This window comes from Corticium candelabrum, chromosome 10 (assembly GCF_963422355.1).
Source record: "Corticium candelabrum chromosome 10, ooCorCand1.1, whole genome shotgun sequence".
NCBI lineage: Eukaryota > Metazoa > Porifera > Homoscleromorpha > Homosclerophorida > Plakinidae > Corticium > Corticium candelabrum.
Window position 1 is genome coordinate 492,433 of NC_085094.1, and position 14,836 is coordinate 507,268.

A 14,836-nucleotide genomic window follows, 5' to 3' on the forward strand; every position below is an offset into this window, starting at 1 on the left:
TTGTGTTAAGCTAAATACAAATGGAATGAATGAACCGTGTTGTACTTGTTGAGTTTACTCCCGACATGCGTGCTTTTTCTCATTCTCATTAATAATGAAGACAGGAGATAGATGTTCGATGTAGGAGGAAGCGTTGGGGTAAAAGACTGTAATATCAAAAATGCTTTTCTCTGTGTCTCCACATGCCTCTAGCAGATATGTCCGCTCAATCCACCTGAATTGGTGTTAGACGTTGACTGTTGAAAACATTTGCCAGTCAAAGGTCTTAATGCCGCTTCAACAGCTGCGTCATAACAGACTTCTTTGAGCAAGTCAGCAATCACGTTTCGTACTTCATTGTGCCTCATAATGAGAAAGCCACCTTTCTTGTAAATCATAGCATGATTCACATCAAAGTTTAGTCAGCACTCACATTTCAAAGGTAATAGCCAATTACATCTTAAGCAAAGAGAATCACGAAAATCATTCTTTGATAGATGAAAGCCATGCTTCTTTCTACGCTGTACAGTTAGCCAACTAGATCCTCCTTTATCGGGTGCTAGTTGAAGGCACTGTTTTAGAGATGGTGATATTCTTGTGTGTAGTGGATCCAAGGACCTGCTGTGAAATCTTGCCTTGTAACCATCATATCATGTCTTTTCTGCCTGATATCTACAGGAGACACTGTATCTGTCAATAATCAGAGCGACATGAGGAGCAGTAATGTAGCGTGATGCCTGGAAAAGAAAGGTCTACCATCCTTAAAGGATCAGGAATGTTCAATCCACCAAGAGTGCAATGCTAGGACAAATTTTCTCTCATGTCAGAGCCACAAGCATGTTGACTGGTTACTGAAAGCAGAAATTGCTGATGAATGGCTTCCAACAGTTCGAAAGAGATAAATGCCTGAAATAGTCCTTAGAAGTACTAACCATAAACACATGTAAAACCATTTCTCAAGCTTTAGTGGTACTGTATGATAAAATGATAACATTCCTACCGAAATTACAAACCATGCCAAACACACAATTTTAAGAAAAAGTACAAAAACCATACTATCTCTGTCCAACAGTAAACGTTCAATGTATCTCTGTTTTAAATCTAGGCTATAGGACTTTCAATAGCCAAATTCCTCCTGCTATTATACACCAGCTGATTAGCCCATTCTTTGCCTAGCTGGGTGAATTGATTAAGTTAAATAATACAAAAAATTCCCATGAATATGTTAGAAACAAATTTATAACTTTAGGCCCACTTGTAAACCGGCCAGACCTATTTGAAGCCGTCTAGCCCAATTGTAAGCTGGCCAGCTGGATTTAACCTAATCTAAAATGGTCAGTTTAGCATGAAAAACGTCGCCTAGTTTGGAAGCCTAAGAAACAATGGCTGGCAGCATCGAAGGATAATATTGGAATTGATATTCACAAGAGCTCTAGAGATATGAGATTTGGAGGTTTTGAAAAATGAGTAAAATTGTAAACTTAGTTTAAAAGCAGTCAGCCGGTTTAAAAACAGTCCAAATTAGTACCGGAAATTTCCAAAACAGCGCCCAGCCAAAAGATCACGCAATCCTTTGGAACTGTTCTCATTTACAGCCCATGGGCCGCTAATGAGAATCAAGATTGTGGTGCATGATTCAACGCTGCGGCCCAGAGTTGGTAGATATTCTGAGACTGTATTAAAGTAATGTGTGTTACTATAGTACAGCGTAGGTATAGGTTTAGCAACTAGACAGCAATCTTACACTGTGAATTAATTAAAGAAGGAACCTCTAAAGAAATGCTTGACAAGCAGCATAGGAGGGCAGTCAGGTCTGGTTGCACTCCTAAGTTTCTAAAGACTACCGGGGACGTTGCAAGGTAGGCCTCACACTTGCCTACTCTGTGGTACACAAATCAATCTGCCAATTTCCGGAGTTTCCTACCACCCACCCGGGTGCTTATTGAGAACGGATTTTCTTCCATAAAAATGCCATTTTCCGTATTGCTGCCCTGGGCGCTGTTTCGGAAATTCCTGGTAAGTGGTCACTAACACATACACTCCAATTGTTGGGCAGAGACAACACAAATTCCCGGATTGCCTCTCAACATATAAGCATAACCAAATCATGTCTAAAGTCACAGCTATTCGACACTCCCGTTGGACGTCGTTACTTTGAAAATGTTGCCGCTGGTGCTAGCTGATTGCCTGTTCTTTTCTCGAGTAAATTGAGGAATCTGGTACCATAAAATGGTGCAAAAATATCAATTTCCTGATTATTGCACTATAATTTAGTTCAACATTTACTTCTACAGTCAAAAAAGTACACAATTGATAGCAATCAGAAACTGCTAGATATTGGTTGCCTCTTTAGTACCTACTTGTTGGTAGACCAGTTGTTACTAAATTAGCATCTTTCATGTCATGTGATCAGATTCCAATACCAAAACAAAGTCTATTCTCGCTCACTTCTTCCTTCAAACACAAATTACTGCCGATTTTTAAGGTTAGGTAATTGTAGTCCATACTTTGCCAAGGCAAATACATTAAGCTAGTTAACACAATTCCAAGTATACTTTTGTTTGGCAGAGATAACACAAAATCCTGGACAGCCTGTTTGCCGTATACATACAATTAAATACGTTTAAGTCATAGCTATTTGCTAGCTGACTTGCCCATTCTTTGTCCGAGAAAATTAACACATATTTCTGCCAAAAAGCGATAATTTGGCAAAGACAACACACTTCCGAATAATTTGATCCGAGTATATGTGATCAAGTCACATCTTATCTTGCAGCTATTTCGACAGTCCCAGGGGATGTCGTCTTCGAAGACGTTGCTTCCATTGCAGGGAACAAGTATATCAAACTTAACAGCTAGTCAACATGCATACATGGGCAAACGAAGGTAGCCGTATTTTTAAGAACTTGGACAAAGTAAAAACTCTTGCTTTTATCATCACTGGTAAGAAAGGACACACTCCATGCTACCATCCGAGGTCTCTAATGGGCATTTTAAATTTGGTAAAGATCCGATGCACTGTTCTAGAAATATTCAAGCGTGAGTGGAGATAGGTTTGATCAGCATAAAATTGTGTCGTCCCAAGAGAACTCTGAAAGACGACGACACCTTTACTGTTGACCTCAATTGATTGGCAAAAAACAAGCAAAATTCGATGACGCTGTGACTTGCCGTTTTGGAAATACTCTTATTACATATGGACAAACAGACAAACACACAGACAGCTCTCCTTTTTATATATAGAGATATATAGAATTTGCAAATACTATACTAGCCAAGTTGTATGGTCTTCTCAAATAAACCCAGCACAAACTGTATTTCTGGGCACTTCTGTTGATTAACTACATGCAAGTGATTAATGCAAGTTTTCAAAGGAACTTTTGACTTCCAAATGACATAGAATAAAACTAAATAAAACTCACTACACAGATGAGCATATTTACAGCAGCTAGTCACACAGTGTCCTGCAGAATATGAAATCCTTACATTCAATGAATTGTCAGCCCCATTGGAAACTAGTAGAGGTTGTGATTGAAGAAATTCCATTCCTGACACAGTTCCATGGTGTGCATTGTAGATAGTTGACAGGAGCCTTTTTCGCTCCAAATCCCAAAGAGCGATGTTTCCTGAAGTACTGCCGCTAGCCATCACAGGGATGTTGTCTAATAAATACCACTGTAAGACGTTTCAGACTTTTAATACAAAAATAAGATAAACTAAAGATAAATCATTCCTCAACAGTAACAGTACTTTCAGCCAACGACACCAGGACTAAATTTAGCAAAACATGTCATATATTATACTAGTAAATGAAGCTGTGTTTACACAGTCGCTTCAGAGCTACGTGTGTGTGTGTGTGTGTGTGTGTGTGTGTGTGTGTGTGTGTGTGTGTGTGTGTGTGTGTGTGTGTGTGAGTATATATTTATTGTGAATATTAATGTAAATTTTAATAATTTTTGTCTATTTATTGTCATTATCATTAATTAATCATTAGCTTGTTGCTAGAATGTATAATTCTTTGAAAACCCAGGGATGCGTCAATGTGATTAAAGATAACTAACTAAGTATCATCAATGTCCCACACTACACTTCGAATTCAGTACATGCACATGCGTGATAGCTGCATCTTTTGTCCTACTTACACCTGTAAATATATTCTTGCACAGAGCAGGCTTGTTATCCACATTATTTCTCGATTCTGTAGCGCTCGACCTTGCATCACATGAAGTTAACGTTAACTACTGAGGTGGACGAGATTGTTATGCTTTCGTTGAGCTGTACATTGCTAGCGTCTTTCGTTCCTATGATAATTCGTCACAGCTAGACAAAGATTGATCTCGTACGTCTCCTAGAAATACTGTGAAGCGACACGTAGTGACGGCATCAAGCAGAAAGCAGCGTTAGCATTTCCTAAGAATCTTTCTTGCAAGACGCCGTCGATCATTCATCATCAGTACTACTTACACCTAAAACATATTGCTCTCTTGAAGATCGCAGATGACATGTCGGTTGTGCGCAATGGTACATATGTATGGTCCCATGGGACTTTCGCTTGGTTTCTTGAAGAACGATGAATTTGTTTGTTTGCGATTGTTCTGTAAGAAAAGTAACAGACGTGCACAACTCTAGCCTGAACTTTACTCTGCACTTCTCAGTTTGACGACGGTTTAACGTTTTTACTATGGATATGACATCTTGCCTTTTCTGTCATAGTGCGTGGGATTGTTACGTCACCTATTTATTGTTGGTGTCCCAAAGAACTGCTGATTGGCTCAATAAATTCCCGAGAGTGATTCACGCTGATATGCTATTGTTACATCACCTACGTGTCGTGTTCCAAAGCGATTGCTGATTGGCTCGACAAACTCCTCGAGTGTGACAAATGCTTACAAACAAACATAGGTACATACAAACAAACATAGCGGCATACCGACAGACAGACCGAAATTCAATTCAGCCCGTTTAGAGTGAGCTTCTCGCGAAGCAGTCCACCACTCATTGTGGTGTCCTTCTTTACGATCGTAGCTTAATTAATGATACATACAGCCAAGGAAATAACACATCCATCTACGTATAAATAAATTCCTAAATGTATTGATATCTTACCCGTTCGAAAAGTAACAGTTGTTACTGGTCCCCAATCTTGCTGAAACTTCATAATCACCTCATCATACTTTAAATTGTGAAGAACTAAGCCACCATCTTGCAGACCTACTCCAACTACATCCACAGCAGGTGCCTACATGAAGACAGCATTAATAGCATGCCTTGTCAAAATGCCAAAATATAGTCTCAGAGCTCCTGAAATCTTCTTATATTGATAAAATTATGCCAATTACAATCATTGCCCTATGCTGTATGTTCATAAAAATTGTATTTATGACTATCAAATCTTGAGACATCAATCAGACATATCTCAGTAGTCTCCTTGGGGACATGCAAGGAGAGAGGTCAGAATGATGGGCCTGCAAGTGTCATGCTACCCAACACAAGTGTCCAAAGTGTTCAAGTTGTTTGAAAACAGTTCAAACCAAATGACAACAATTAGATGTCCAAGCAATAAAATAGGTCTACAGTTAATTTAAATGTATACTGTCCATATCTACATCCAGATACTGTAAATTGCTGTATAAAAGCCCAAAGCACTCATTAAATTGAACAAAACAAACAGTACTGTAATAATAATTAACACCTGTGTAACAAGCTACCAAATTCTAGGTAACTGCTGAGTAGCAAATGCAAAAGAGCATATATTCAAGATGTATTATGTATTAGTGTGATTCTTGGAGTGTCTAAAATGGTATAAAATAGCCAACAAAGAAAATCTGGCCACAGCAAAAGAAAGATCCCATACAAAAGACGTTAGGCACTTTGTAAGAATGCCAAACAACTGTCCCCAAAACTGCTTTTACTTCTTAATCATAAAACGTCCAGCTCACGATACTCGGCACTCAGAAAAACTCAAAATCATTAAATTTATCCATAGAAGATCCACACCATCGCTCAGCTTGGCAATCTCTTCTGCAAGGCCTAAACTCATAGTGGGTATGGCTGAAATTCATGTTCAGGTGTGTATGTGTTTGTTTGTTTGTTTGTTTGTGTGTGTGTGTGTGTGTGTGTGTGTGTGTGTGTGTGTGTGTGTGTGTGTGTGTGTGTGTGTGTGTGTGTGTGTGTGTGTGTGTGTGTGTGTGTGTGTGTGTGTGTGTGTGTGTGTGTGTGTGTGTGTCTACAAACTGTTCACTAGCGTAGAAAATGCTAACTAGGTAGTTTAGGTAATATAATATACTGATCAACAAGTGACATGTCATGTTGTGACAGCACTGCTGTGTACCTGCACAATTGAGGTAACAGGACTATTCCAACCTTTGAAAGTGAAGATCAATTGACTATAAAGAAATGCAAACATAATAAATACAAACATATAAAACTCTTTTATCTTGTTTCATAAAACATTCTTAGATAACTGGCATAATAAAAAGCACATACCTAATGGCATAAACTAATACAGACAACAGACAAGACAAATAATTCTTTTGCTCCTACATCAACAGCTTAATTAAATAATTCTAGAGCAGACACTAACTTAAACTACACTTCAAGAAAACCTAACATAAAATTACACAGCTTCCACACATGCTATTTATTCCAAAGACTTGCTGTGCCATAGATTGTTCTTACAATTTTGGTTAAATAGATCAAAAACACATAAAATATCAGAAGTTCAAAACCAATGCCTTGCAGTAGCAATTCATAGTATACACACAATCAACACTGTTTTGTTCACGTAATACACAATGAATTTCAGAAATCACAGTGTAAATTTACTATAAAACAAAGTTGGAACAATAGAAAGGTAAATCAAAACAGATGAGAAATTAACTGTCAGTAGCAATTCAATTTCAATAGCTAATAGTAATGCTCCTGTACCCAAATTATTAAACAATTTCACACTATGAGTACAATATAACCTACTAAACCAAAGCAAAACATATTACTTTGTCTTGATGTTCCACAGCTGCATTGAGCCTTGGTGAGAACCAAACAATATCTTGTTAAGATATGTACTAGGATGCATGGCAGCAGTTATCCTGAACGTAGAGATATCAAAGTTAAGTTCGGAATAGACCTCTGTAATAGACAGTCAACATCATACAATGTTAGTCAAAAATAGTATATTCTAAATCAACCTGCTGTTTCAATTTCAAATATTTTCACTTCATTCACCTCATCAATAGAAATGACATGGTGTCCAAAAGGAAGAATTAGATGTACATCACTATTGTGTCCCAGAAATTCTCGAACCTACAAAATACATAATACTATTGAACAATTAAGTTACAGTGTAAAATTACTTGCCTCTTTGCCTCTGTTCCAAAGTTTCATCTTACTACCAATTGATGTAATGAGATGCATTCCATAACTAGCCAAACAACCTATTGCTTGATCCTCCATTGAACCTGCAATTACCAATTGTTAAACTGCTGCAGCCTGCTGTTCAAGTTCACAACTGTATGTAAGTATGAGGACAATACAATCTCTACTCTACTGAAAGCCTTTCCTCACCTATAAATGAGACACTACTACTAATTTTGTAGTCCCCAATATAGACATATTGAGAACTACAAAATTAGCTCCCTGAATCTCTATAGACATATTGCTGGCTTGTTCACAGGATTGGTCAAGCATGGCTGTATTCCAAGAAACTTTAGAGAAACTGCAATAATCCCCATCCTGAAAGATCAAGCTGGAGATAGAAATAATCCAGACAATTATAGAGGCATAGCAATATCGTCAGTGCTGGGAAAACTATTAAAGAAAATTATCATGGCAAAATATCAGAGAATTTGGCATACAAACAAGCAACAATTCGGTATCAAGGCTGGTCATGGCTGTGATGTGTCTACGTTTGTCGTGCAGGAGTCTATCAAATATTTTCTTGAAAATGAAAACGAGATTGTATTTGGATGCTTTCTTGACTTATCGAAAGCGTATGATAGAGTTAATCATGCTCTATTGTTTATGAAGCTGATGGAACGGCATACTCCTACTTTATCGTGAAATTCCTGAGGAACTGGTATAAAGAACAAAACCTATATGTGAAACGGAACTCGTTAAAATCAGCGTCTTTCAAAACATCTAATGGAGTTCGCCAAGACAGTGTACTCTCTCCTGCTCTATTTAATGTCTACGTTGATGACCTTATTACCGGATTGGAACAATTGGGAGTAGGTGTTCAAATTAACGGGAGGTTTAGCAGTGGCATCGCATACGTGGACGATTTATCGCTTCTGTCTACAAGCAGAGATGGCATGCAAAGATTATTGGAGATCTGCGAGAGTTTTGCAACAGACCACTGCCTGAAATTTAATATTCAGAAAAGCAAATCAATTAGTTTTAGGAAGAAGCAATCCATTTACTGTAAAGAGACAGCTTTCTCCATCAATGGAGAGCGTCTGCCTGAAGTACATGATGTCATTCATTTAGGTCATAAATTATCGGCTGTTCCGAAAGAAACAACTGGTGCGGTGGAAGAGCGGTGTCGGAAGTTCTACTCTTCATTATACTCAATTGCAGGGGCTGTCAAAGGGGTGGATTATGATCCTACAGTATGGACAACAATAATGTACTCCGTACTGCAGTGTTCTCCCCAGAATATCTCAAAGGCGTGGGGGTGTAGGCGTGGCTAAATGGAACGCACTTGTGGGGGCGTGGTTGTTTCAAACGTGGGCGTGGTCATCTGAGTGGCCTTTCCTGGTTTTTCGGTACAGTGCTAGAGCAACATAGGGTGCTTTTTAGGTCTAAAATGTTAGCTGTACAACATTTCTATGCGTGGACAGAGTAAAACACAAGCAAGCTATCACTAGCCTTGTAGCGCCCCACTTCCCATCCGGGCTTCTTTCTAATCTGCATACATGTCGAAAACCTGCACCTCCCACTAGATTCCAAGCCAATGCAAATCACAAAATCGATTGTAACAGCTTTAGTTAGTAACGTAGCACTAGTAGACAGGTTCACTAAGCAGTCGGTGACAATTTTCCGTGCACTAGAGACGTGCGCAGCTTATCAGCATGCTCGCTGAGATCTACAAGTTTTCGAAACTGCGAACGTGTCCACACTAACCTGAGCAATGCTTTCGCTAACTTTGGCTTTGGGCCGATGCCGTTCAAGCGCGTTTTGGCGTCTGTAATCAGTGCATTGTATTACATCCTGTGTAGGGTAACGCCTCCCAGATCGGCTTCCGTAAGTGCCAAAAACGCCACTAGAAGAACGAGAAATTGGGCTATCACTTCAACAACACAATTTGACGCATTGATGTACTTTTTCCTGCAACTTTGTATTCTCTCAACGCACCAATAACGACTCCACGGCACAAACGGCTGCCGAGGGCGTGACTCACATACAAATTGGAGTGTGGGCGAATACGCCACCAAATGACGTCGGATGGGATTCATAACTATATTTTGGACATAGCGATCTTTATGACATTGCTGTTGGACTTTCCACAACAACAACAGGTGTTTTATTCGTAAAAACAAGAAACCAAACCACTAGTCTCCCATTTCTTGCCTAAGACATAGATAGTAAGCCGTGGCGGCGTTAGCCAAGGGATGGCGGGATTGGACGTGTCCTTGTAAAATTTAGCCAAGGCGTGGCGGCCCGCCACGTCTTGAGATGCCTGGGGAGAACACTGGTATTGTTACCTGTATTGGGCTATGAATGTGAACCGTGGGATTTGGGAATGGGAAGTACCAAACGTTTACTACATCAAGCGTGGAGAAGAGGGTATCAGAGAGGGCTAGGGATCTCAAACTGAACATCCTTGCGGGAAACTCTTGGAAAACCTATCATGGAAGCTCCAGATCTATTGCGTGTTAGCCAGCTCTCTTTCTTATGGAGAGCAGTTCATTCTAATCATGAATTAGTAAGCGGGTTCATTCTGAATACTCAAGGTAATCTGTGGTGATCAGTGAACAATGAGACAAGGACAATGTTGCGTCTTTACCGACTATATATTGTTCTATTGCAGCTCGCTTACAGTGTGTACGCAATACTATACCAGACTACACCAAGTACTATATAGTGTCATAGTCTATATGCATGCTAATGGATACTAGGGGTAGTCCCATAGTCCCTTACTCTACTACACTCCCTTCCACTAAATCTCTCGATATCTCCTGGGGGGTCTTCTATTGTTCCTTGTAGGATATCGTCAATTTTCTCTCTCTGTTGACTTCTCAATTGGTTTCAGTGTTGGCATGTTATCAGTCTGTTCCGACTGTGTCTCTGTTAAGTCAGGGTGTCTAGGAGTAGTTGGTACTGAGTCTTCCCCGGTAGAGTCCGTTGATGAGATTGTCTTCTCAGCATTCACTTCGGAACAATTTCCAGCTTGTGGTGGAATCATAGTCGCTGTACTATCATGAGTATTGGAAGTTTGCTCCTGATGTACATCTTGTGGAAAACCTCTGATATCACAATGTAATATATGGTCTACATGAACATACCTAGCCTGACCATTCACATTTACAAGATAGTTGCTCGGTCCCAGTTTCTGGACTACTGTTCCAGAGAGCCACCGTCCCCGACTATCTTGTCTTGGGTTCCATACTGCCACTAATTCTCCAGGTAACATCTCACGATGTCTGGATGCAGCTTCTGTTTGGCTCTCCTGTCTGTCTTGAATCTCTCCTCCAACTGTAGGTTTAACAAGACTTAGTCTTGTTCGTAAGACTCTCTTCATTAGCAATTCGGATGGCGTTTTTCCTGTTGAGGTATTTGGAGTCAACCCATACTGCAGCAGTAATATAGATATTTGATGTCGAATAGTGCGTCCTCTAGGTCGTGCCTCCATAGATCTCTTTAAGATTTGAACTCGTTCTGCTTGTCCATTGCTCGATGGGTGATACGGAGGGGTGAGTTGGTGTTTGACACCATTTCCTTTCATGAACTCCTGAAATTCTACTGACCTGAATTGTGGACCATTATCTGTCACCAATCGTCCTGGAATGCCATGAAACTAAAAACTCGCCTCATCACCTCTATTGTCCTACTAGCCGTTGTACTAGTGCCCATTTCATGCACTTCCAACCATTTCGAAAAAGCGTCAATCATAATAAGATAATGTTGACCTTCAAACTCTGCGAAATCCGCGTGAACTCTCTCCCAAGGTGCTGTGGAATACATCCATGGATGAGGAATACCAGCAGACGGTTTATTCCTCTGACTTTAGCAAATTTCACATTTCTTGCATAATTCTTCCAACATCATGTCCAAACTCGGCCACCAGATATACGATCTAGCTAATGCTTTCATTCGATTTGAACCCAGGTGATTTTCATGAAGATCTGCTAGAACTCTGGACTGTAATTTTTGCGGTATTATCACACGTGTTCCCCAAAGTAAACAGTTCTCTTCAACGCTAAGTTCATCTGACCGTCGTGAGTAGGGTTGTAACCTTGGATCCATGTGACTTTTCCAGTTCCATCCAGACAATGTATACTGATATGCCCGTCTCAAAATTGGATCTGCTTTAGTCTCTTGTGCTACTTCTGCTGCTGTTACAGGTAGATTTTCACAGCAATCCACATGGTACAATTCCTGGTTAGGGTCTATGACATTCACTTCCATTGGCAGTCGGGACAGCATATCTGCTTCCTTATTCTCCTCTCCAGCCATATACTCCAGGTTGTACTCATATGCACTTAAAATTAGTGCCCACCTCTGCAGCCTTGCTGCTGCTAACGCTGGGATCCCCTGTTTAGGTCCCAGAACTTTGACCAAAGGTTTGTGATCTGTCACTAGTGTAAATCTTCGACCAATGAGAAACTTGTGGAAATGACGAACGCCGAAAATGATTGCCAGTGCTTCATGCTCTATTTGGGCATAGTCCTTTTCTGCTGATGACAGTGTCCGTGAAGCAAATGCCACTGGTCTCTCCAATCCATCCTCAAACTCGTGACTCAAACAGGCTCCTATTCCATATGGGGATGCGTCACATGTGAGCTTGACTGGTCGAGACAAATCATAGTGCGTAAGAAAACCAGACTGTAATAACTTGTTCTTTGCTGCATTGAATGCGGCCCTGTGTTTCCTCGCAAAGCTATCGTTTCTTGTCTTGCCGATTCAAAAGCTTGTGCTATTCGTACCGCTTTCTCGAGTGTTAAGTCAGTTTCCGCTAGAATTTTCTGCTGTAGGACTTCTACTTGTAATCCACACACGAATTGGTCCCTCAACGCAACTGACAACTTGTCTCCGAACTCACAGTGTTTAGCTAGACAACGCAATTCCGACAAGAACACCGTAACAGTCTCACCTTCTTTCTGTTGTCTCTTGTAATAACGGAATCGCTCGGCTATGACAATCTTCTTTGGCTCGTAGTGACTTCTCAGTTGCTGAATGATATCATCAAGCTCCAAATCTTGCGGTTGGCGAGGTCGTACCAAGGTCCGCAACAAACTGTAGGTCAATGCACCCACAGACGTTAGAAAGATTGCCTTCTTACGAGCTACGTGCTCATCTCCTATCGGTACTGCGTTTGCCAGGCAGTAAAGCTCGAACCTTTCCTTGTATTCGTTGATGCTTTCTACTCCTGCTCGGAATTCGCCCAACAACCCGTGTTTCAAATTCACGGCTGCACTCGCCATCCTCGTCGCCACTGTTGCGTCTTTACCGACTATATATTGTTCTATTGCAGCTCGCTTACAGTGTGTACGCAATACTATACCAGACTACACCAAGTACTATATAGTGTCATAGTCTATATGTATGCTAATGTGTACTAGGGGTACTCCCATAGTCCCTTACTCTACTGCAGACAAGAATCATGGTGTTGTCCTACATGGACTTCAAGAGCTGGATTAAACCTTCATTTATGTGTTTATTCTTCTACGTTTATTCTTCTATAACTATCTATTTTTACTTGTTAGTGCATGTATCTTGTCTGGCCTAGGGCACTGTACCTGTAGTGGTATGAAACAAAATATATTATGTGCCGTTATGCCCTCCATAAAGGGCAAGTGGAGTCTTTACCCCCATCTGGGCACCCACCAACCCGGCAGGTGAGCCCAGCGGGGTACATGTTTCTGTGTAATCCACATGGCAATCAATGACTAGCCAATTCGATATAGATTGCAGGCATTACGGTAACCGCAAACTCGATACAGCATGCCTAGTGGATATCAATGACCACCAGGAAAGCACTGAACGTCATCGTCAACGGACCGTTCGCCAGACCACAGAAACTCCCCAACGACTGAAACGAGTCATAGTCTCATGGATAAAGCTAGAGAAACATGAGAAAGAAAGACAGACAAGTTTCATAATTTACTGTCGTCACTTATCATTATTATCATTATTATGTGTCACAATGCCCCTCCATGATGGGCAAGTGGGGTCTTTACCCCCATCTGGGCGCCCACCAACCCGGCAGGTGAGCCCAGCAGGGTACATGTTTATTATTATTATTATTGTGTGTCGTGCTCAACCAGATCAGTCTGGCTTGTAAAGTCTATTACAAGTACCAGAAGCAAACCCTGCTTCAGAAGTACTTAGACCATCACGGCTGTCTAGAAAGAAGACATGACTTTACAAAGGATCCAAGTAGATCCCAGAAGCACTGTTTTCTGTAAGTGCTGCAGGTTGTGATGACCTGGAATAATGTCCAGCCACTGTGCAATACCTGCGTGCACTGTGCCCAAAGTTCCCAAGACCACCAGTGTTCGACAATGCCACATGCGGCTTGTCTCCAGTCGCAAGTCACTGTACTTCGCCAACTTCTCAGCATGTTTCTTGCCAATGTTGCCGTCAGCAGGACAGCTGATATCAATAAGAAGACAAGTGTTTGTCTTCTTATTTCTGAGACAGATGTCTGGACGATTGGCTTTGATCTCCCTTGCAGTGGGGATGGTGGTATCCCACATCATAGTAATGTCATCCGTCTCCACAACCCTATCAGAATGATGCTGGTACCATCTGCTCTCCACTGGAACCCTAACACATTGATGACAGATGAAACAGCTACTTGCAAAGAAACATTAGTAGATGACAAACCATCAGGTCTGACAGATCAAGACTGATGATGATGAGGAACACGAAGAAGTAGAAACTGATAGAGCTTACCGGTAATTGCTATGCATGACATGTTCTTGAAGACTTAGTAGTAGTTAGTAGTACCGCTTAAGAAAGATATTAGATTTTGTTGGATGTGCAACTTGAGGCACTGGTAAAATTCCCTCATTTACAACGGCATGCCGTTGTACCTCGAGGTATAATGGCACCCCAGTAAAATTCGTTCCATAATGGCATGCTGTTCTATGCGAGGTAATACGGTATCTGCCAAGATCTAATATTAATCGATTAATTAAAATAAAATAAAAATAAATAAATAAATAAATACTTGAGTGCATACTATGAGTGACCCACATGTCTCTGAGTGGCCCCTGTCAAGTGCGACATTGCTAGATTTGGCCCCTGAACTTCAAGTCCTTGGCCAAGCCTGTATTGTAACCAAACAGATAGCTGACTGTAAGAATTTACTTACCGACAAAGATGAGCTTTAACTTGGAACACTATATAAAGAGACAATATTATTATTATTATAAATTACTTCTTATTTCATTAATATCTACATTAATTATTCAACGCTTGCACTATTATTACTAAGTAGCTATCTAGAGAGACATTTTACAACTATTGTTGAATATCAATGTCTTACTGTATGCTGATGAAACGTGTGTCCCACGGCAGTGCTGACAAATGTCTCTGCGCCGGTTGTGTGTATCGCCAGTGGTACGTGATTAGATATAAATCCTAAGGCTCTAAAAGGAACGAACAACTGGCTTGCCATAATCCCCGATTCTTA

General features: G+C 40.6%; 2 protein-coding genes across 2 annotated transcripts in view; both read right to left on the minus strand.

Annotated features, from left to right (window-relative positions):
- LOC134185779 (WD repeat-containing protein 36-like) overlaps window positions 1–14,833 on the minus strand; it is a 28,384-nt gene extending 13,551 nt beyond the window's left edge. Inside the window, exons 1-8 of the mRNA XM_062653652.1 lie at window positions 14,690–14,833; window positions 14,516–14,543; window positions 7,336–7,436; window positions 7,167–7,281; window positions 6,975–7,107; window positions 6,311–6,365; window positions 5,086–5,218; window positions 3,466–3,641 (exon numbers count right to left, since the gene is read on the minus strand). Coding sequence (XP_062509636.1) covers window positions 3,466–3,641; window positions 5,086–5,218; window positions 6,311–6,365; window positions 6,975–7,107; window positions 7,167–7,281; window positions 7,336–7,436; window positions 14,516–14,543; window positions 14,690–14,821 — 873 coding nt within the window. The 5' untranslated portion in view covers window positions 14,822–14,833. The remainder of the gene's footprint in view (window positions 1–3,465; window positions 3,642–5,085; window positions 5,219–6,310; window positions 6,366–6,974; window positions 7,108–7,166; window positions 7,282–7,335; window positions 7,437–14,515; window positions 14,544–14,689) is intronic.
- LOC134185781 (uncharacterized) lies at window positions 9,978–11,405 on the minus strand. Its single transcript, XM_062653653.1, has one exon. The coding sequence runs from the start codon at window positions 10,919–10,921 to the stop codon at window positions 10,190–10,192; it is 732 nt and encodes a 243-aa protein (XP_062509637.1). The 5' UTR covers window positions 10,922–11,405; the 3' UTR covers window positions 9,978–10,189.
- Window positions 14,834–14,836: the final 3 nt, after the last annotated feature.